General features: G+C 44.3%; 1 protein-coding gene and 1 long non-coding RNA gene across 2 annotated transcripts in view; both read right to left on the reverse strand.

Annotated features, from left to right (window-relative positions):
• The window catches only part of LOC139538033 (calcium-binding protein 8-like), a 75,265-nt gene that overhangs the window by 19,728 nt on the left and 33,953 nt on the right, over positions 1-21,584 (reverse strand). Inside the window, exon 5 of the mRNA XM_071339948.1 lies at positions 17,045-17,195. Coding sequence (XP_071196049.1) covers positions 17,045-17,195 — 151 coding nt within the window. The remainder of the gene's footprint in view (positions 1-17,044; positions 17,196-21,584) is intronic.
• Positions 12,736-16,118, reverse strand: LOC139538035 (uncharacterized). The gene is made up of 3 exons (XR_011667649.1): positions 15,822-16,118; positions 13,193-13,255; positions 12,736-13,092 (listed from the first exon to the last, which is right to left on the reverse strand). It is a non-coding gene; the product is annotated as an uncharacterized lncRNA (long non-coding RNA).

Here is a 21,584-nt window from a genome sequence, read left to right on the forward strand (position 1 = left end):
ACCCCCCCCCCCCCCCCCCCTTAAAAGAGTTAGATGCACTATTGTAAAGTGGTTGTTCCACTGGATATCATAAGGTGAATGCACCAATTTGTAAGTCGCTCTGGATAAGAGCGTCTGCTAAATGACTTAAATGTAAAATGTATACATTTAACGTAGAACTATAACTAACAGAATTCTACCCTGTCATTGTATGATTGTATGAAATGTATTAGAATCATACATCTATAAATCTGATGTGTGTCGTTTTAGTCAGAATTAGAACAATAACTTTTTGTTCCTTTTTAGTATGTAAGCAGGGTGCAAGTGTGAAACAAATGATAAGAGGAGCTATCGACAGACAATCCTGTACTACTGTGTTCCTTACAGGACATTCTGTCCCCACCCAGGGAGGGGAGAGACCTTGGGCTTATAGTAGATTGAATAACAGGTGGCAGACAATGTATGAGAAGGAGAAGACTTGTGAACTATATTGTCATTGTCTCGGAGAGGAGGAGGGACATTTATGACGAAATGTGAGGTATATAGACCAATGTACAGGAAATGATTAGCAGAGCTCTCGTAAATAAACATTCATGACTATTGTAGACTGGCCTCTGTCTGTTTTCATTTCTATCAGTATCCTATAAATCCTGATATAGCAGACTGAGTAGTTTAATTGAATTGGTTAATGAACATGAGAACAAAATTCTCATAATTTTCCAAGAAGGGACAGGCCATAGTAACAAACAAGAATCTGATTGGCAGAGAAGTCCTGTTTTTATTCACCAGGACAGGCTAAGATCAAGTTAAACTAGAAGGTAGCAGGTTTGCTTCAGAGCATTCTTTGCTATGGTTTCTGATCAGGCTGTCTTTCAAGCTCTCTTTCTGGAGCCAGAAAGTCTGAGTTTGCACAAGTTCTGGTTTGACAGATCTCGCTAAGTCACTTATCCAGCTTTCTGGGATACCCCTCTGGATGGATATCTAAAATATCACCTGGCCCAAAAACAATATAAAAAGCTTGAAGAAATTGAGGAGGCAATAAACCAAAACTCATTTTGGGAAATACGGGGAAAACGTAATGCCTCACATAACAAGAAAAACATTCCCATGCGAAATGGCAACACCTGGAAAAACTACTTAGAAAAAGTGTATGAAAATCCAGAATACCAGAAATGAACTGAGACAAATGAGTTTATAAATTACAAAACTTAGAAACAACATCTACAGACCAACCAAAATCCATTGGATATACCAATCACTATAACTGACCTGAAACAGAAGATAAAAGCCCTGAAGTGCGGTAAAGACTGTGGGCCAGACGGTATCTGCACTGATATGCTAAATAAAAGCAGCCCTAAGCTGCAGGAAGCCATACGCGTCAACCTAGTGCTGAATGTAGGATACTTTCCAGAAATATGAAAGAAAGGCATAATAACGGCCATATTCAAAAGTGGAGACAAATTCGATCATAATAATTAACAGGGAGATCTGAGTGACCAGTAATCTAGGGAAGGTTTTCTACAGCATAATTAATAGGAGGATACAGACCTTCTTTAACAAAAACAGTGTTTTAAGTCCTTGTCAAATTGTCTTCCTACCAAAACAAAGAACTTCTGATCACATCTACACCCTCCGGCTTTCGATTCCATCTGGCATAAAGGATTCTTTCTCAAACTCATCCAACGTGGAATTGGAGGAAGAACCTACAACGTTATTAAAGCAATGAAAATAAATGTGTTAAAATTGGTAATAAAAAAAACTTTAAAAAACATGGCAGCACAATTTCTCACAGCTTGCCACAAGTTAAGAGAGGAAACATAAAATGTACTATTTATTATGTATTATAACAATAGTAGCTATATAAACAATATAAATTCCACCAATCATTTATTGTTTCAGGAATTATATTCTGAACGTTAACATATATATATAAACATTGTGTAAGACATGTATTTGTTTTTTTGTATTATAGCTACTGTTTTATTGTTGTCACTTTTTTCAGAATTGTGTGTATCACTTTGCTTTGACAACATTGAACTTGTTATTCATGCCATTGAAGCATATTGAATTTGAGAGAGAGAAGAGGAGATAATGAGAGAATGGAGGACAGAAGGAAATGCAGAAAGGAGAGGAGAACTGTTAGTCTGCCACAGTCAGACAGTTTGAGCAAGGGAAAGAATAGAGAGAGATGAAGAGATTGCAGTAAGTGAGAGCAGGAGAGCAGATGGGGAGGGTCTGAGAGGAGATTTTAAAGAGAAGAGCAATAGAGGAGATAAGAGGATGTGAGAAACATGGAAAGAGTGAAGAGGATAAGGGAGGGAGAGAAGAAACAACTAGAATTGGAAGCTTAACCAGAGGTTACCATCGTCCTACCCATCCTGCGCTCTCCCTCAACCCGACCTCTCCTCCTGCTCTCTCCCTGAACCCAACTCCTCCTGCTCTCTCCCTCAACCCTTCCTATCCTCTCTCCTACCTGCCCCCTCCCTCCCTAGCATTTGAATGACCAAAGCATCACCCATAATATTTAGAAGAATTTAAGAAATGGTACCTTCTATCACCTCTAACTATCAGGAAGCCTGAAAAAACAGGCTGAGTACGCTGGGAGCTTATATTCATGAGCTCACCTTGACTGACAGCTCTTTAAAATGCCCTTGTGGTCGTTGCCAAGTAACAATGGGCCCCATGTCATTGATGACAAGGTAAACAATGGACCACGTCCTTCCGAGCCTAAATAGTATGCCTCAACACATTTTCCCTGCAAAATGCTCTCATGGTCAACAGAGGTGACGGTTGGATATCTGACAAACAGCAGCAATACACAATTGCATTTCTATGGTTTTGTAACTAATTACAGAATACAGGTCACTGATACACTTCGTCACAAGAATTAGTAAAGCCTCTTAGTCACCTTAGAAGCATAGACATAAGGGCATGTACATTCAAACAGCGTACAATAAGTGTACGGGACAATTTATTGGTGCCTCTGCGTTAGCATTATAAATGACTATGTTCAGAATTGTATCTATTGATCAGAAATGTATTGATCATTTACAATGGGCCAGCAGAGCCGAAATAATAATCAACATGAGAAAAGGTGAGAAATCATTTGACTTAAACAAAAAATATTAAAGCCATAAGCCTAATAGGCACCCGGCCACACAACTTGGGGCGGGGGACTCATTGATTCGCACAATTAATAACTCATCTCACGTCCGTATGCTTGAAAAAAAAAACAATACAAAGAACCAAAAGTGAATTACTTAGGCTTTAGGAAATGATACTAACTACAGAGATATTTGGGGTGCGGGACAGAAGAAGAGAGAGACAAAGGTCATGAGCAGATGAGCTCCTGCATTTTTCAGCATGTTCTTAAAAAAAAAGATAGATTTAGAGTTAGATAAACTTACATTAGAGAGATTAATACAGAGACTGGGAGGTTTTAGTCGGCAAACACGACTTTACTAGGCCATAAAATAAATCACGTAGGTTTGGCTTGGTCCTTCTTCTAAGCTTTGGCTCTGTGTCGGTCTCTCCCGGTCCTCTCCCGCGGTGTGCCACAGTGCTCCTTTTATGTGGCCTCCACGGCTGGTTGGCACTTTCCCCTAATTACCATCTGTGTCGGGGTGCCCAGCTCGTGTACTCCCAGCAGAGGGAGCCAACATCGCAGTACGTACCTCCCCTCTATTACCGCCCCCCCGGGGTAGACATCCTGGGATACCTCCCCCCCCTTAGCCCTGACCGGGAGGGAGGCATGCTCAGGGCTAGGTTTGCATCCCTCCTGGAGAGGGCGTCCACATTGTCGTGCTAGGCCCCCGACCTGTGGATGACAGAAAGAGAATCGTTGTAAGAACAGGAACCAGCGGGTGACACGGTCATTTGTGTCCTTACCTCTTGTCATCTACACAAGGGGGGCAGGGTCAGTGATCAGGGTGAACTTCCTCCCGAGGAGGTAATACTTGAGGGTGTCCAGTGCCTACTTTACGGCGAGGCACTCCTTCTCGACAATCGAGTACTTCTCCCTCGGGAGGAGCTTCCTGCGGACATACTTGATTGGGTGCTCCTCGCCTTCCTGCTCTTGGGACAAGACGGCCCCTACCCGTGTCAGACGCGTATGTCTGGACCATGAGGTTTTTGAGAAGTCCGGGGTGACGAATACCGGATGCGAACATGATGCATCCTTCAGGGCCTGGAATGCCGCCTCTGTGTCCTCCGTCCATCTCTCCTTCTAGGGTAGTCGTGCCTTCGTTAGGTCTGTGAGGGGAGAAGCTATTGCGGCAAAGTTAGGTACAAATCAACTGTAGTAGCCTGCTAACCCCAGGAATGACTTCACCTGCCTCCTGGTTCGGGGGACTGGCCATTTCTTAATAGCAGCGATTTTTTTCTCTTGGGGCTTCACATTTCCCCGCCGATCTGATACTCCACCTCGGCGTAGCCCAGCTTGCACTTGTGGGGGTTCGCGGTCAGACCAGCATCCCTTAGCACATCCACCACTGCCTGTAACCTACAGAGATGGGACTCCCAACTGTCACTGTGCACAATTATGTCATTCAAGTAAGCAGCCGCGTACTCACTGTGTGGCCGCAGGACGCGGTCCATGAGTCTCTGAAAGCTCGCTGGGGACCCGTGGAGCCCGAAAGGAAGAACCCGGTAGTGGTATAGCCCCCCTGGGGTGGAGAAGGCCGTCTTCTCCTGGGAGGCAGCTGCCAGCGGCACCTGTCAGTACCCCTTCGTCAGGTCCAAGGTGCTGACGTATCTCGCCATCCCCAAGCGGTCGATCAGATCGTCCACCTGGGGAATGGGGTAGGCGTCGGACTTACTGACCTCGTTCAGACCCCAGAAGTCATTGCAGAAGTGGACAGTTCCGTCAGGTTTCGGCACCAGCACTATAGGGCAAGACCACTCACTGTGGGACTCCTCCAGTACCCCGATCTCTAGCATTGTCATCACCTCCCGCTGGACCGTCACCCTCCGGGCTTCTGGTATCCGGTATGGCCATTTACACACTTTCCCGGACGTGTGGATATGATGTTCCACGAGATCCGTGTGCCCCGGCACTTCTGAGAACACGGCCGTATTCTGCTGGTCCAACTGAGCTCTTGTCATTGGGTCGGGCTGTGGTCTTCCCCCATTGCAACTTCGACAGGGGGCGGGCTCTGCTGTGGCCGGGTCACACGTCGCGCCATTTCTTCAGCAAGTTCACATGGAAAAGCTGGAGGGGTTTTCTCCGCCCCAGTTGGAGGACCTTGTAATTGACATCACTTACCCTCTCTACTATGTCGTAGGGCCCATGCCATGTAGTCAGGAATTGACTCTCCGTTGTAGGGATCAACACCAAGACCTTCTCACCTAGGTGAAACTCTCGTGGTTGGGTCCCCCGATTGTAGACACGCTCCTGGGCATGTTGCGCCTGGGCCATGTACTCTCTCACCACTGGCAAAATTGCCGTCATCTTCTCCCTCAGCTCCTCCTCATGTTCTACTACGCTGCGATGGGGGGAGGGGGGAGAGGCTGCTCCTCCCAGACCTCCTTGGCTAGATCCAGCAGTCCGCGGGGCTGACAGCCATACAGGAGCTCAAAGGGGGAGTACCCAGTGGACGCTTGGGGTATCTCGCGCACTGAGAACATCAGGTGGGCTTAGCAGCTGGTCCCAGTTCCTCCCGTCTCGCTCGATGGCCTTCTTCAGCATCTGCTTTAGGGTCTTATTGAAGTGTTCGACTTGCCCGTCCGTTTGTGAATGGTACACACTGGTCCTCACATATTTGATTTGTAGTAGATTGCAGACATCTTTCATCACACGAGACATGAATGCGGTGCCCTGGTCCATCAGGATTTCCCATGGAATACCCACCCGGCTGAATAAATGGAAGAGCTCCCGTGCGTTACCTTTCACTGCCGCCATGCGTAACGGGATTGCGTCAGGATACCGGGTGGCGTAATCCATGATCACCAGGATGTATTGGTGTGCCTTCGCGGTCTTCACCAATGGCGCCACCAGATCCATCCCCACCTGCTCAAATGGCACACCTATAACTGGCAAGGGAACTAAAGGGTTTCTATAATGTACCCTCGGAGCTGTGATCTAGCACTCCGGGCAACTACGGCAGTAATCCACCACGGCGTGCTTGACTCCAGGCCAGTGGAACCGGTTCCCGATCTGCTCCCTGGCTTTCTTCATCCCCAGGTGTGCCCCAAGCAGGTGGGTGTGGGCAAGCTGCAAGACAGTCCTAACATACTGGCTGGGTATGAGTAACAAGTCCATCGTCCCCATTGTGCTTTACTACCTGATACAATAAATTATGCTTGATGGCAAAGTGGGGGTAGCGCCATTCACTTACCCCAGGTAACAACACGCCATCCACTGCAATCACCTGGCCCCTCGCGTTCTGGAGATTGGGGTCTTCTAAGTGGGCCATCCCGAACTGACCCATGAGGATTCCCGTGTTGGGAGGTCCGTCTGGTGCCTCCACCTCCATAAAGGGGAGCCTGAGGTCTTCCTCGCACGGTGGCTTGCTTTCCGGAGCGGGGTCGTCTCCCTCCTCCGGGTACGACTCGGGCCCAGTGGACACCTCTCGCGGCAGGGGGTGGGTTGTACAGGCCACCGTCCTTTTCCTCTCCTTCCTACCTCATGTGCGTGTCTCCCAAGGTCCCTCCTCCACAGTGCCTGGAAGAGAGGGCAATCTCGACCGAGGAGAATGGACACGGGCAGGTTTAGGACAGCCCCCACTCGCATCTTGGGTGGTTATCCCCACCGGCACAGTTGGGTACCTCTTTGTGTCCCTGTGTACACAGGACACTGTCACCTCCTCATCCCCCGGTTCGTCTTTCCCCTCTTGTGTGAGCCACTGTGGGTGGGCCAGGGTCACCATGCTGCCGGAGTCCAGCAGAGCGCTGGTGCCTATGGCATCGATTCATACAGGAACCATCGGAGGGGCCATCTCGGTGTGCGCCCAACAGGAGGTGACATAATTCGCCATCTGGGTTATCCCAGGGCTGGGGGATGTGGATGGCATGGCCTCCTCCTGGCCGGGACAGCTCCACACGAGGTGTCCGGGCTCACCGTACTCATAGCAACGCCTCTGATCTAGGGCTAGCAGTGGCTGACGTCATCGGTTTGGGTCACTCTCCCGGTTCACGGCCTCGGCTGGTTCCGTCCGGGCCCCCTTCAGCCCCTCGCCTCTCTCTGTGCAGTTCTTCCCCTCGCTGGGTCCACTCTCTCTGCCATCCTTCCCTCTGAGCCGTCCTCTCGAAGGTGCACAAATATGTCTCCACGTCACCTTCCTCTTTTAACTTAACTTAACTCCTGAGCCTTTTAACATAACTCCTGAGCCCTCCCAGCCTTCAACTGGGCTACCTCCGCTACCAGTCTGAGGTTTTGTTGGCGCTGATCCTCCAGTGCTTGGTCCTGGAGAGCCTGTTGCTTCTGCTGGCTGCGGATAAACTGAGCCACCAGCTCCTCCATGGTAATCTCTGTACGCTCGACCCCACGACACCCAAAGCTACTAAGTTGTCCGCATTCTCCACCATATGTGGTAAACCGTGGGGTGTTCGGTTGAGCGTGCAGAGATTAACACAGAGACCGGGAGGTTTTAGTCAGCAAACACGACTTTACTAGGCCATAAAATAAACATAACAAAGAAAATCACGTAGGTTTGGGCTTGGTCCTTTTTTTCAGCTTTGGCTCTGTGTTGGTCTCTCCCGGTCCGTGCCACAGTGCTCCTTTTATGTGACCTCCACGGCTGGTTGGCACTTTACCCTAATTACCTCCACTTGGAGCCATCCGTGTCGGGGTGCCCAGCTCGTGTACTCCCAGCAGAGGGAGCCAACGTCGCAACACGTACCTCCCCTCTATTACCGCCCCCCGGGGTAGACCTCCCGGGATACCACAAAGGCTTACAACTACCAAAGATTATTATTCCAAAGCTATACAGCAAATGCTCTGGAAAACAAACAGAAACCTGAAAACACCATCAAACCTGGAACTAATTGAGTAATGTTTAGTCTGAAGCTACATTTTATTTCCAAATGCCAAGAAGAAAAATACATTACAATGGTATATACAATGGTGTCAATGCCCTTTAGCCCAACAATGGCAGGAGAATCAAACAGGCTACCCCAACCATATGCAGAGGGCTTTGAAGCTGCCTACTGCTGTTCAGAGGTAAATAAAATACAGTACCCTCTATGTAAAAAATTATAAGGCAAGAAAAGAGTACAAAATGAACCTCCTTGTGGAAAATCAAGAGACACTTTTTGCTGACTGCTATAAAATGGGAACATAAGCAACTTAATCTTCCACACAGACCATCCCCTGGCATGGCACAGTGCTATATTAACACACTACCACTCTGTTAAGAAGGGGGGTGTTAACGGTGGGTGGAAACTCAGGATACTAGACAACGAGGTCTCTGAGTCAGCTATACATCTCTATTAGTCTGGAACAGTATTGGTACAGGGCAACCCCAAACAGTTCCAGCTGGACTTTCACTTAATCAAAGAATTAGTTCAGCAGGAGAAGCTCTCCCTTGAGAAAGATACCCCCACCCAAAGCGAGTCTAACCAGACCTCTTCATTATATAACCCCACAGACGAGCAACCCCAAACGGAAAGTCAACCTCCCAGCACAGAGTACTACTCCCTCATTGAAAAGGATAAATTCACCCAGCTGGAAGTAAGGCCGCCTTTCCTTCCAGTTCTCTGCTGCCAGTGACTGGAACGAATTGCAAAAATCGCTGAAGCTGGAGACTTACATTTCCCTCACTAACTTTAAACATCAGCTATCTGAGCAGCTAACCGATCGCTGCAGCTGTACATAGTCCATCTGTAAATAGCCCACCCAATTTACCTACCTCATCCCCCATATTGTTTTTATTTACTTTGCTGCTATTTTGCACACCAGTTTCACTACTTACACACCATCATCTGCTCATCATCTGCTCATCTATCACTCTAGTGTTAATCTGCTAAATTGTAATTACTTTGCTACTATGGCCTATTTATTGCCATACCTCCTCATGCCATTTGCACACACTGTATATAGACTTTCTTTTTTTCCTATTGTGTTTTTTTCTTGTTGTTGTTTCTGTCGCACTGCTTTGCTTTATCTTGGCCAGGTCGCAGTTGTAAATGAGAACTTGTTCTCAACTTGCTTACCTGGTTAAATAAAGGTGAAATTAAAAAATAAAATAAAAAATAAAAAAGGTGGAGCTGGAACAGCAGGTGATAACACTCCAGTCAGCACAGACCCAGACAACAGTCCAACACCCCCTTAACTAGACCTGGAGAGCTGGAGGTGGAGAGAGACATATCTGCACTCTGGACTGTGGTGAGACAACATCAACAGGAGAAAGAGCAGGAGCAGGAAAAGAACAGAGTACTAGAGGAGAGGATCAGAGTGCTGGAGGAGAGGGCGAGGGGGATGGTGTGTAACAGAGAACAGCCTACTAGAGAGGTGGCCACTCCCACAGAGAAGCCAGCAGATCAGCCCACCTCAGCTCCCGAACAAAAGTCTTGACACCACAGCAGAACAGTCCACCACAGACCCTAACCATAGCGTCGAAATCACAGCGGGACAGACAAATGAAGAATCCCAAGCCCAGGGGATCTCACCCCCTCTGAGCACCCCCCTGTCAGCCACCCTGATAGCCCTCCTGACAACCCAATCATTTCCAGGCCCAGGGACATGTACTAGTCTGTGGCGACCTAAATGCCAGAACCGGACAAGAACCTGACACCCTCAGCACACAGGGGGACAAACAACTGACTGGAGGGGACAGCATTCCCTCCCCCATATGCCCCCCTAGGCACAACTATGAGAACATAACCAACAAAAACAGGTGACAACTCCTGCAGCTCTGTCGCACGCTGGATATGTACATAGTCAATGGTAGGCTTCGAGTGGACTCCTATGGTAGGTACACCTATAGCTCATCTCGTGGCAGTAGTACTGTATAATACTTTATCACTGACCTCTACCCAGAGTCTCTCAGAGCGTTCACAGTCAGCCCACTGACACCCCTATCAGATCACAGCAAAATCACAGTCTACTTGAACAGAGCAATACTCAATCATGAGGCATCAAAGACAAAGGAACTGAGTAATATTAAGAAATGCTATAGATGGAAGGAATGTAGTGTGGAAACGTAAAAAAAAACAATTAGGCAACAACAAATTCAATCCCTTTTAGACAACTTCCTGGACAAAACATTCCACTGTAATAGTGAAGTTGTAAACTTGGTGGTAGAAAATCTAAACAATAAACAGTTGAAATCGGAAGTTAACATACACTTAGGTTGGATTCATTAAAACTCATTTTTCATTTTTTTCATTTTTTTTTCATTTTTCCAACAATTGTTTACAGACATTATTTCACTTATAATTCACTGTGTCACAATTCCAGTGGGTCAGAAGTTTACATTCACTAAATTGACTGTGCCTTTAACGTCTTACGGATCATTGGGACGCAAGCGTCCCACCTCGACAACATCTGGTAAAATTGCAGAGTGCGAAATTCAAATGACAGAAATCGTAATATTAAACATTCATGAAAACACAAGTGTCATTTAAAAGATTAACTTCTTGATAATCTAGCCGCGTTGTCAGACCATGCGATTATCTGAGGACAGTGCCTCGCAAACAAAAGCATTACATACATTTTCCAACCAAGCAGAGGCGTCACGAAAGTCAGAAATAGTGATAAAATAAATCACTTACCTTTGAAGATCTTCATCTGGTTGCAATCACAAGGGTCCCTGCTACGTAACAAATGGTCCTTTTGTTCAATAAAGTCCTTCTTTATATCCCCAAAAAGTCAGTTACATTGGCGCGCTAGACTCAGTAATCCACCGGTTTCCCTCGTTCAAAATGCATCCATATTAATCCCGTAAATTACCAATAAACTTCTTCCAAACACATCAAACAACATTCCTAATCAATCCTCAGGTACCCTAATATAAAAATAAACAATACAATTTAAGACGGAGAATACCGGAGACCATTACCGGAGATAAATAACGAAGTACGCGCACTCACCAGAACGCGCAACTAACACTACAGCCAAAATGGGAGCCACTTACTAAAACTACAAATTCTAGCTCATTTTTCAAAAAACAAGCCTGAAACTCTTTCTAAGGACTGTTGACATCTAGTGCAAGCCCTAGGAACTGCAATCTGGGAGGTTTTCCTTTCATATTCCCATTGACAGCCATAGAAATCACGGGTGAGCTAAAAAAATAAAATTCTGGATGGAATGTCCTCGGGTTTTCGCCTGCCATATCAGTTGTGTTATACTCACAGACATTCCATTAACAGTTTTGGAAGATTTAGAGTGTTTTCTATCCAATACTGCCAATTATATGCATATCCTAGCTTCTGTGCCTGAGTAACAGGCAGTTTACTCTGGGCCCCTCATTCATCCAAGCTTCCAAATACTGCCTCCTAGCTCGAAGAAGTTAAACAGCTTGGAAAATTCCAGAAAATGATGTCATGGCTTTAGAAGCTTCTGATAGGATAATTGACATAATTTGAGTCAGGTTGAGGTGTACCTGTGGATGTATTTCAAGGACTATCTTCAAACTCAGTGCCTCTTTGCTTGACATCATGGGAAAATCAAAAGAAATCAGCCAAGACCTCAGAAGAAAAATTGTAGACCTCCACAAGTCTGGTTCATCCTTGGGAGCAATATCCAAACTCCTGAAGGTACCGGGTTCATCTGTACAAACAAGTTTAAACACCATGGGACCATGCAGCCGTCATACCACTCAGGGAGGAGATGCGTTGTGTCTCCTAGAGATTAATGTACTTTGGTGCGAAAAGTGCAAATCAATGCCAGAACAAGAGCAAAGGACCTTGTGAAGATGCTGGAGGAAACAGGTACAAAAGTATCTATATCCATAGTAAAACAAGTCCTATATCGACATAACCTGAAAGGCTTCTCCGCAAGGAAGAAGCCACTGCTCCAAAACCGCCATAAAAAAGCCAGACTACGTTTTGCAACTGCACATGGGGACAAAGATTGTACTTTTTGGAGAAATGTCCTCTGGTCTGATGAAACAAAAATAGAACTGTTTGGCCATCATGACCATTGTTATGTTTGGAGGAAAAAGGGGGAAGCTTGCAAGCCGAAGAACACCAACCCAACCGTGAAGCACGGGGGTGGCAGCAGCATGTTGTGGGGGTGCTTTGCTGCAGGAGGGACTGGTGCACTTCACAAAATAGATGGCATGATGAGGCAGGAAAAGTATGTAGATGTATTGAAGCAACATCTCAAGACATCAGTCAAGAAGCTTGGAATGTGGAATGTGCAGGGAAACGATTACGTGGCAGGCATTGATAAGGGGAGACGGGTGGAGATCTTGGAAACTAACAATGTCACTGAAGGAGAGAGGGTAATGTATAGAATAATTAAACTTGGTTAAGCTTCTCTAGTGTCCGTGAGTTATTTACTCAAAATTAGAACCTAACACTTGGGAAACATATATTTAGAAAAGGAATACTTTTACCAAATGACCTAAATGGATTCTCTGAACATTATTCTCACCAAGTTCCCCCATTAGGCAAATCAATAACAGTATTAAATTGCCTATTGTTGTATAATAAAGATAACCTTGAACAGCTACGATGCTGCTCTTTGTTTCCGCCCATTTAGCATCGTTCAAACCCTCTAAAGCATTAGACCCACCCATCTCTTAAAGTATTCATATGGAAATGTAAATGTGGCCATGTGATAAAGCAGTGAAGTCGTTCTTAAAAAAACAAAAAATATCTCAGCATTAAAATACTTTATTAACTTCAACTGCTAAAGGTAGTAGCCTACAGTACAGTGAGGAAAAAGACTATCTAGACATAGGCCTATATCATAAGATCCTTTCAGTGATATGATACGAACAAAGGAATCTAGCCTGAGAGCATATTTCTGTCCTGCCCTTTGGAGCAGGACATGTAATATCCATGGCATTCTCATTGCAAAAGTCCTGATCTTCTCAGAAATATATGTTTGCCGGGTTGTGTCCAGTCCCGGGGATGCTTTCACATCTCTGGCAGGAAGGATGTCAACACTGCAGGTTCCATCTGAGTGAAAGCTCCTTGGCCACAACACCAGGCCCCAAACAATTCAAGCTGTAAAGGAGGAAAGCAGACAAGACATTAAAACTTTTGCATACCAGCAATAACATTCATTGACCCCCAAGTTCAAGAAATAAGTACAAAGACAAAATACCTGAAGCATTGCTTGTTCCCCCTCGATCATCTCCTTGTACTGGTGGCAGCGAGCAGGTTTATGCTGAACGACAAGTTCCAGAAAAACATGTTAAAACATGAATTCATTAGTATCCTTTTCATAGGTTGCATGTTTTGTCACAATATTGTTTTCAAAGTTTGTTTTGAACTGATCGCCGACTGAGCATTCTACTCAACGCATCGTCAATGCGCACTGTTATAGATTTAATCAAAAGTGCATGACAGTGGCATGGAAATACAATGACATTCAAAAGGAGGTAAATCAGTAGTAAGGACCTTTTGTCATCATTTTGATGGGAGGCCACCGGACTTTAGCTAGCTAATGTTAGCATTGCTAGCTATTTTTGACGAATGACAACATTGACATCTTTCTAAAGTCAATTTGACGATAATGCTGGCAAAGTTGTTTCCCACTAAATGTTTGACTACTTTAGCAATGTCATCGTATCTCCAGGCACTATAGTGTAATTTCGAGGAAACAGTAGTTAGCCTCCGTCCAGAATGACTTATCACCACTTTAGGGCACCACTATGGTGCCGCCGATAGAGGGGGGCTTGAGAACATTCATAACAATGGCATGACTCGACCGAGTGACAGAGGTGCAAGCTATGAATAGCTTGTTATTGCCTGTTGACTGCTACAGCTGTACTAAAATACCCTGTACACATTCATCCTGCTTCCAGCCCAACGATGGTAATGCAAAAACTACAAGATTGAAGATAACTAGCTAGATTTAGAAAACATTTAGCATCATAATTACCAGCTGGCTACATGTAAATGGTATTCATCTAGCTATCCAGCGAGATGAAAATGCAAAAAAACAACTCAAAATCTATAATCTAGCTAGCTATCACTTCATTGTCCCAATCACATTTTTCAAATTTTATGTAACTAGGCAAGTCAGTTAAGAACAAATTCTTATTTACAATGAAGGCCTACACCAGCCAAACCCAGACAACGTTGTGCCAGTTGTGCGCCGCCCTATGGGACTCGCCTGGATTCGGACAAGAGTGTCTGTAGTGACGCCTCAAGCACTGAGATGCAGTGCCTTAGACCGCTGCGCCACTTGGGAGCTCCACTTAACATGGAGTTTGATTAGCTTGCTAATCGAAACAGTAGCTATTTCCATGGCATGGATTAGCACATCAGCAATCAATATTAAGAGCAGTATGCAACTGTCTAGCTAGCTACAGTGCATTCAGAAAGTATTCAGACCCCTTGACTTTTTTAGAAAGGGTTGAAAATGTATAAATAAAGATAATACGTAAATATCACATTTACATAAGTATTCAGAGACTTTGTTGAAGCTTGGCACACCTGTATTTGGGGAGTTTCACTAATTCTTTTCTGCAGGTTCTCTCAAGCTCTGTCAGGTGGGATGGGGAGCGTCGCTGCCGTGAAGGACATTCAGAGAGTTCTCCCAAAGCCACTCCAGCGTTGTCTTGGCTGTGTGCTTAGGGTCGTTGTCCTGTTGGAAGTTTAACCTTCGCCCCAGTCTGAGGTCCTGAACGCTCTGGAGCAGGTTTTCATCAAGGTTCTCTCTGTACTTTGCTCTGTTCATCTTTCCTTCGAACATCCCCCACAGCACGATGCTGACATCAAAATGCTTCAGCGTAGGGATGGTGCCCGGTTTCCTCCAGACGTTACATTTGGCATTCAGGCTAAAGAGTTCAATCTTGGTTTCATCAGACCAGAGAATCTTTTTTCTCATGGTCTGAGTCCTTTAGGTGCTTTCTGGCAAACTCCAAGCGGGCTGTCATGTGCCTTTTACTGAGTAGTGGCCTCCGTTTGGCCACTACCATAAAGACCTGATTGGTGGAGTGCTGCAGATGGTTGTCCTCTTCAAGGTTCTCCTATCTCCACAGAGGAACTCTGGAGCTCTGTCAGAGTGACCATCGGGTTCTTGGTCACCACCCTGACCAAGGCCCTTCTCCCCCGTTTGTTCAGTTTGGCTGGGCGGCCAGCTCTAGGAAGAGTCTTGGTGGTTCCAAACTTCTTCCATTTAAGAATGATGGAGGCCACTGGGTTCTTGGGGACCTTCAATGCTGCAGAAATGTTCTTGTACCCTTCCCCAGATTTGTGTATCGGAGCTCTACAGACAATTTCTTCGACCTCATGGCTTGGTTTTTGCTCTGACATGCACTGTCAACTGTGGGACACTATATAGACATGTGTGTATCTTACCAAATCATGTCCAATCAAATCAATTCACTACATGTGAACTCCAAATTGTAGAAACATCTCAGGGATGATCAATGGAAACAGAATGCAACTGAGCTCAATGTGTCATAGCAAAGGGTCTGAATACTTATGTAAATTATATATTTTTGTTTTTATTTTTAAACGAGCAAAAAAATCTAAAAACCTGTTTTCACTTTGTCATTATGTGGTATTGTGTGTAGATTGTTGAGGAGAAAAATAAATGTAATCCATTTTAAAACAAGGCTGTAACATAACAAAATGTAGAAAAAGGGAAGGGGTCTGAATACTTTCCGAATGCACCGTATATAGCTAACAATAGCCAGCAATGAAAACTACTTTTTGATATAGTTGAGACAAAACGTATAAACACATGTAGCTATCTCGGCGTTTTAACTATAGACTCTTACCTGTGTATGGATTATGATGATTCACAGCTGACTGAAACACTCCCAAAATAATCCTTCCCACTCGGCTTCAACCAGTCCAGACTGCTTTTGCCACAGATGACAGAGCTGTGTCGATACCAGCAGCTGTATTCAGGACGACACTGTTATTGAAAGCTGTAGCTACACTTTGCGTGTTGTCCATGATGAAAATATGAGTAAATCCAACGGATCTTTCAAATATTCGTGGTAGCAGAGAGCAGGATGTGCCATTTGACAGAGAAGCCTCGCAGGACAGAATGGATTTCTCGTGAATGTCCCGGCCCCTCATTATCTCAACCAATCATGGCTAGGCACGGTTCTGTATTTCTCTCTGTCTAAACAGATTCGTGCGTTCACATTTTATTTATATTTACAGATTAAATACAAGCACATAAAAGTTCACATGTTCAAAAAGGCATTTCTTCAAACAAATGCATTTAGATGAAAAAAAAACGGGTTAATTTTTTCATAAAAAAAAAAATCGTTGTTTAATGTTGTCTCAAATGCTCTGTCATTGGTCTTTTTCCATTTGTAAATGGGAGGGAGATTGAATAGATATGGTTTCTGATTTGGGATTTTGGTTGACTCCATAGATCTTTAAGGTAAAATGTGATCTGGAAGTGATCCGACAGGGCAAGTTGTGGCATGACTGTAAATGCATTATTATATTGAGGTGGCATATCGGTTATGGAGTAGTCCACCACACTGTCTCCCTAGCACAGAGCTGTATGTGAATCGGCCCAATGAGTCACCCCTTGTCCTACCATTAACAATATACAGTATATACTGAGACCTTTTCAGAAATGAAGTATCTCTCTCCTACTTTTGTTAACCACACTATCATAACTCTTTCTGTGAATGGGGATTTGTTTAATTGTAGAGAGATGCCTTTCCAAATAGATAGGTGTTTCCTTCTGATTCTATGTAGTCCACCTCACCTCAGTCCTGGCGTTGAGATCACCACATAGAAGCACCGAGCCCAGAGACTGAAAATGTAGTGTCTCTAACTGGATATTCTGAAGTCCTTATTCTATGTGGTAGGGGAAATCTCTCTCTCTCGCTCTCTATTTTACTCCCCTCCACTCTCTCCTACTTCAGGCTGTCTGGCTGTTCCCTGAGGTTTCATTTTAGATTTCTGTCCCTCTATCTCTACCATCTATCTCTATCTCTCTCAGCTCTCGCCCTCTCTGTCCCCCCCTCCTCACCTCCCTCGTACTCGGGGCAGTTCCCTGTCTCATTGAGGCTCTCCTCTTCGTTGATGATGATGTTCTCGATATCCTTCATTGTCAGGTGGTCTTGGAACGCATGGAACAGAACCTGCTTCAGCTCGTCAAGAGACATCTGCTGCATGTCAAACTGCAGGGGCAAGACAGACACACACGCAAGCACACAGGAACACATGCATCCAAACACGCACACAGGCATGCATGAATACACACACACACACACACACACACACACACACACACACACACACACACACACACACACACACACACACACACACACACACACACACACACACACACACACACTGTAAGAGTTGAAGATATATGCACACAAAATGACAGTACTATGCAGATACATTCCAAGGTCATATTATAGAACTTTTAACTCTCATTTGTGTGTGTGTGTGTGTGTGTGTGTGTGTGTGTGTGTGTGTGTGTGTGTGTGTGTGTGTGTGTGTGTGTGTGTGTGTGTGTGTGTGTGTGTGTGTGTGTGAGTGAGTGAGTGAAGTTTCATTCCAATCAATAGAGAGTCTGAGTCTCAGACGTTTTTTATTTTTTCATTCATTTCACTTTTGAGTGCTTTAATCTCCCCTCCTGCCCTTGCCTCCTACTCCCCAATTCACAATTGGATGCCTATTTACCTTGTGAAACACAATCTATTCACTCAGTTTGACACAGCAAATACAGAGAGAGAGAAAAAGAAAGAGTGGGAGTGAGAGAGAGAGAGGAAGAGAGACTAAGGAGAGAGAGAACTCTTTTGTTCCCCTGCCACTGTGGTCAGAATGACCTGAAGGAGAAGAGAGAAGAAAATATGCCTGTGGAGTGACTGATGGCCTAGAGGTATACCTGTACCGCAGTGGCAGACGCTGCAGTTTAAGATGAGGGAGGACGATTATTTTTATATTTTATTTCTATTACAGCATATTGGATGACTGTCATTCATATTCCATTCACCCAGCTCAATGTAACATCGATAAGTTTAGGCTACTACGTGATACATGATACTCCCTGCTACAACCTAGCTTATGAATGAAAGTTTACAACTTAGGTGCACAGGTTGAGAGCATTTTTTGTAATCAAGGTGAGAGACAGTTACACATTCAATTACCGCATTGCATACTCTTGCCTGCATCTAGCTGATATAGGGTTTAATTATTAGTTCAACAGTTGCAAACAAGAGTTTCTATTGGACAAATTCAGGTCTGTTTATCAACATAGCATAGCATCTATCATAGCATCAACTAACATAGCATCCCTCTCTGTTTGAGCTGGGTGTTTGATTAGGCCAAACTAGTGAGCTGCATTCGATACTAAGTGAAAGTGAAAGAGAAAAAAATATATACTACGAAATATAGCTAGCGAAATATAGCCCTCTCTCGCTCGCTCTCTTGCTTCTCCTTAATTGTCTTTCTCTCTTTTTGAATCAACTACTAATTTTATGCTCACATTTTTCATCTCATTTCTACTCACATTTTATGCACTGCAGTGCTAGCTAGCTGTAGCTTATGCTTTCGGTACTAGATTCATTCTCTGATCCTTTGATTGGGTGGGCAACACGTCAGTTCATGCTGCAAGAGCTCTGATAGGTTGGAGGACATCCTCTGAAAGTTGTCATAATTACTGCGCAAGTCTATGGAAGGGGGTGAGAACCATGATCCTCCTAGGTTTTGTATTGAAGTCAATGTACCCAGAGGAGGACAGAAGCTAGCTGTCCTCCGGCTACACCATGGTGCTACCCTACAGAGTGCTGCTGAGGCGACTGTAGACTTTCATTGCAAAATAGTGTGTTTAAATCAATTATTTGGTGACATTCTTTGGTGACAAGTATTTAGTATAGTTTTATCTAAAAAGGATACCTTTAATGCTTCATAACTTTAATGCTCCCATTCTGAAGTCGGACTCTCTCTCCTTCTAGGTGTCTCTCTACCTGGATTTTCCTTGCCACCGTTGCCCTAGGTTTGCTTTTTGGAGGGGCTTGAGTCCAGGTCAGTTTTCAGTTGTTGCAATGTAAAATGTGACTGATTGATTGGTCAATTAATGAATGGGTTGTGTCTATTCTATTCTGCTGACCGATTAAAAATAAACTGTGATAAAGAAAAATAAATAGATGAATAGTTACTAATGGAATTGTGTGACATTGTTGTAGGCCATTAGACAGTACAATAAGGGCCAGTAATACTGTAATAACACTCTAATCACACTATTCAATATCCTGTCCGTCTCTCTGCTGTTATCACTGTAATCACAACACACACAGGCTGCAGCCCAAATGGCATACTATTCCTTATATAATGCAGAGCTCTGGTCAAAAGTAGTGCAGTAGTGAATAGGGTGCCATTTGGGACGCAGGCACAATCCATTAGATATCTCCTCCACTTACAATATCACAGCTCTGCCAGTGGTATAAAAGCAGAATGGAGACGCCATTGCAGAGCGTTCTGCGATAATGCAGCAAGACTGTTTGATCTTATCACACACACGCTCACACACGTTTGTGATTCTAAAAGCTTGCCTCATTAGGGCTGATTTACGGTTTTGGTGTGTTGTTTCAAATCAAATTTGATTTCTCACATGCGCCAAATACAACAGGTGTAGACCTTAACGTGAAATGCTTACTTAGGAGCCCTTAACCAACAATGCAGAGTTTTAAAAAAGTAAGTAAGAAAAATGTGCTTAATAAAATAAAGGACAAATAGTAAAACAATAAAATAACAATAACGATGGTACATACAATTGGTAACGGTACCGAGTCAATGTGCAGGGGTACGGGTTAGTCAAGGTAACTGTGGTAATATGTAGGTAGGGGTAAAGTGACTATGCATAGATAATAAACAGAGAGTAGCAGCAGTGTATGTGAAGAGTGTGAAGGAATGTGAATGTATGTGTGTGTGTGTGTGTTTTTGTGCGTGCATGCTTGCGTGCATGTGTGCTTGTCAACAGAGCTAGAGGACAGACTGAGGGTGTATAGACACATCAATCACAGTCAGATAGGCGTATAGACTTGCTGTCTTTCTCAACTACTCCTGTCTGCATTCTCACAAGTGATAACTCGGGCTGCTGATGTCATGCAAAGGCTGTCGTTTTGTGTTTATACTTTTTCATAACTTTTCATTGATGTCGGTCGACAAAGAAAGTTAATGATGTCGCTACAACAATTGTCTACTGACATGTCGATAGACGGACTGTGACCAGCTTTAGTCTGTCCGCTGGCTTCTAAAAGACAGAAGAAAGAGGGAGAGGGAGCATTTAGACACAGACAGTGTTGTGAGGAAGGCGCAACAGCACCTCTTCAACCTCAGGAGGCTGAAGAAATTTGTCTTGGCACCTAAAACCCTCACAAACTTTTACAGGTGCACAATTGAGAGTATCCTGTTGGGCAGTATCACCGCCTGGTACTGCAACTGCACCACCCGCAACCGCAGTGCTTTCCAGAGGGTGCCGCTGTCTACCTACCCTCCAGAACACCTACAGCACCCGATGTCACAGGAAGGTCAAAAATATAATCAAGGACAACAACCACCCAAGCCACTACCTGTTCACCCCGCTATCATCCAGAAGACAAGGTCAGTACAGGTGCATCAAAGCTGGGACCGAGAGACTGAAAAACAGCTTCTATATCAAGGCCATCAGACTGTTAAATAGCCATCACTAGACGGCTTCCATCTGGTTACGTAACCCTGCACCTTAGAGGCTGCTGCCCCATATACAGACTTGAAACCACTGGTGACTTTAATAATGGAACACTAGTCACTTTAATAATGTTAACATATTTTTGCTTTACTCATCTCAAATGTATATACTGTATTCTATTCTACTGTATTTTAGTCTATGCTACTCCGACATTGCTCATCCTAATATTTATATATTCCTTAATTCCATTATTTTGCTTTTAGGTTGTGTGTATTGTGAATTGTTAGATATTACTGCACTGTTGGAACTAGAAACACAAGCATTTCGCTACACCCGCAATAACATCTGCTAAATGTGTGTGACAAATACAATTTTAATTTGATTTAGAATGGTGTCTACCAGGCAGGTGTCTAGCAGGGCTATGTTTAACCTTTTGCAAGACACTTGTCCTGATTTCTCCAAGTGGTTGACATTCCTGTTGTCCCTGGATCGACAAGTCAATAATGTTTTTTTTTATGATAAGTATTTTACAGATGTATGGACTCGAGTCACATGACTTTGACTCAAGTCTGACTTGCCACAAATTTGATGACTTGAGACTGACTTTATATAAAATATTGTAACTTGATACTTGTCTTGGAGCCTCAAGATTTTGGACTCGACTTTGACTTGAGACTAGTCTCACATTGCCATACCTCCAAAATCACGTCGTTGTCACGCCTTTATGGAAGCTTGGTTCTTGAGGCTAACTTGAAACTGATGACTTGAAATTTTCGGGACAGGTTTTGTAAAGTTGTGTCACTCATTTTGTGGCATAGAGTCTCAGTGGATTACTTTTCATGCAGCCAGAGACAGTATCTCACTTGCAAATAAACAGATTGGCTGG

The sequence above is a fragment of the Salvelinus alpinus genome, chromosome 13 (genome assembly GCF_045679555.1).
Source record: "Salvelinus alpinus chromosome 13, SLU_Salpinus.1, whole genome shotgun sequence".
Taxonomy (NCBI): Eukaryota; Metazoa; Chordata; class Actinopteri; order Salmoniformes; family Salmonidae; genus Salvelinus; species Salvelinus alpinus.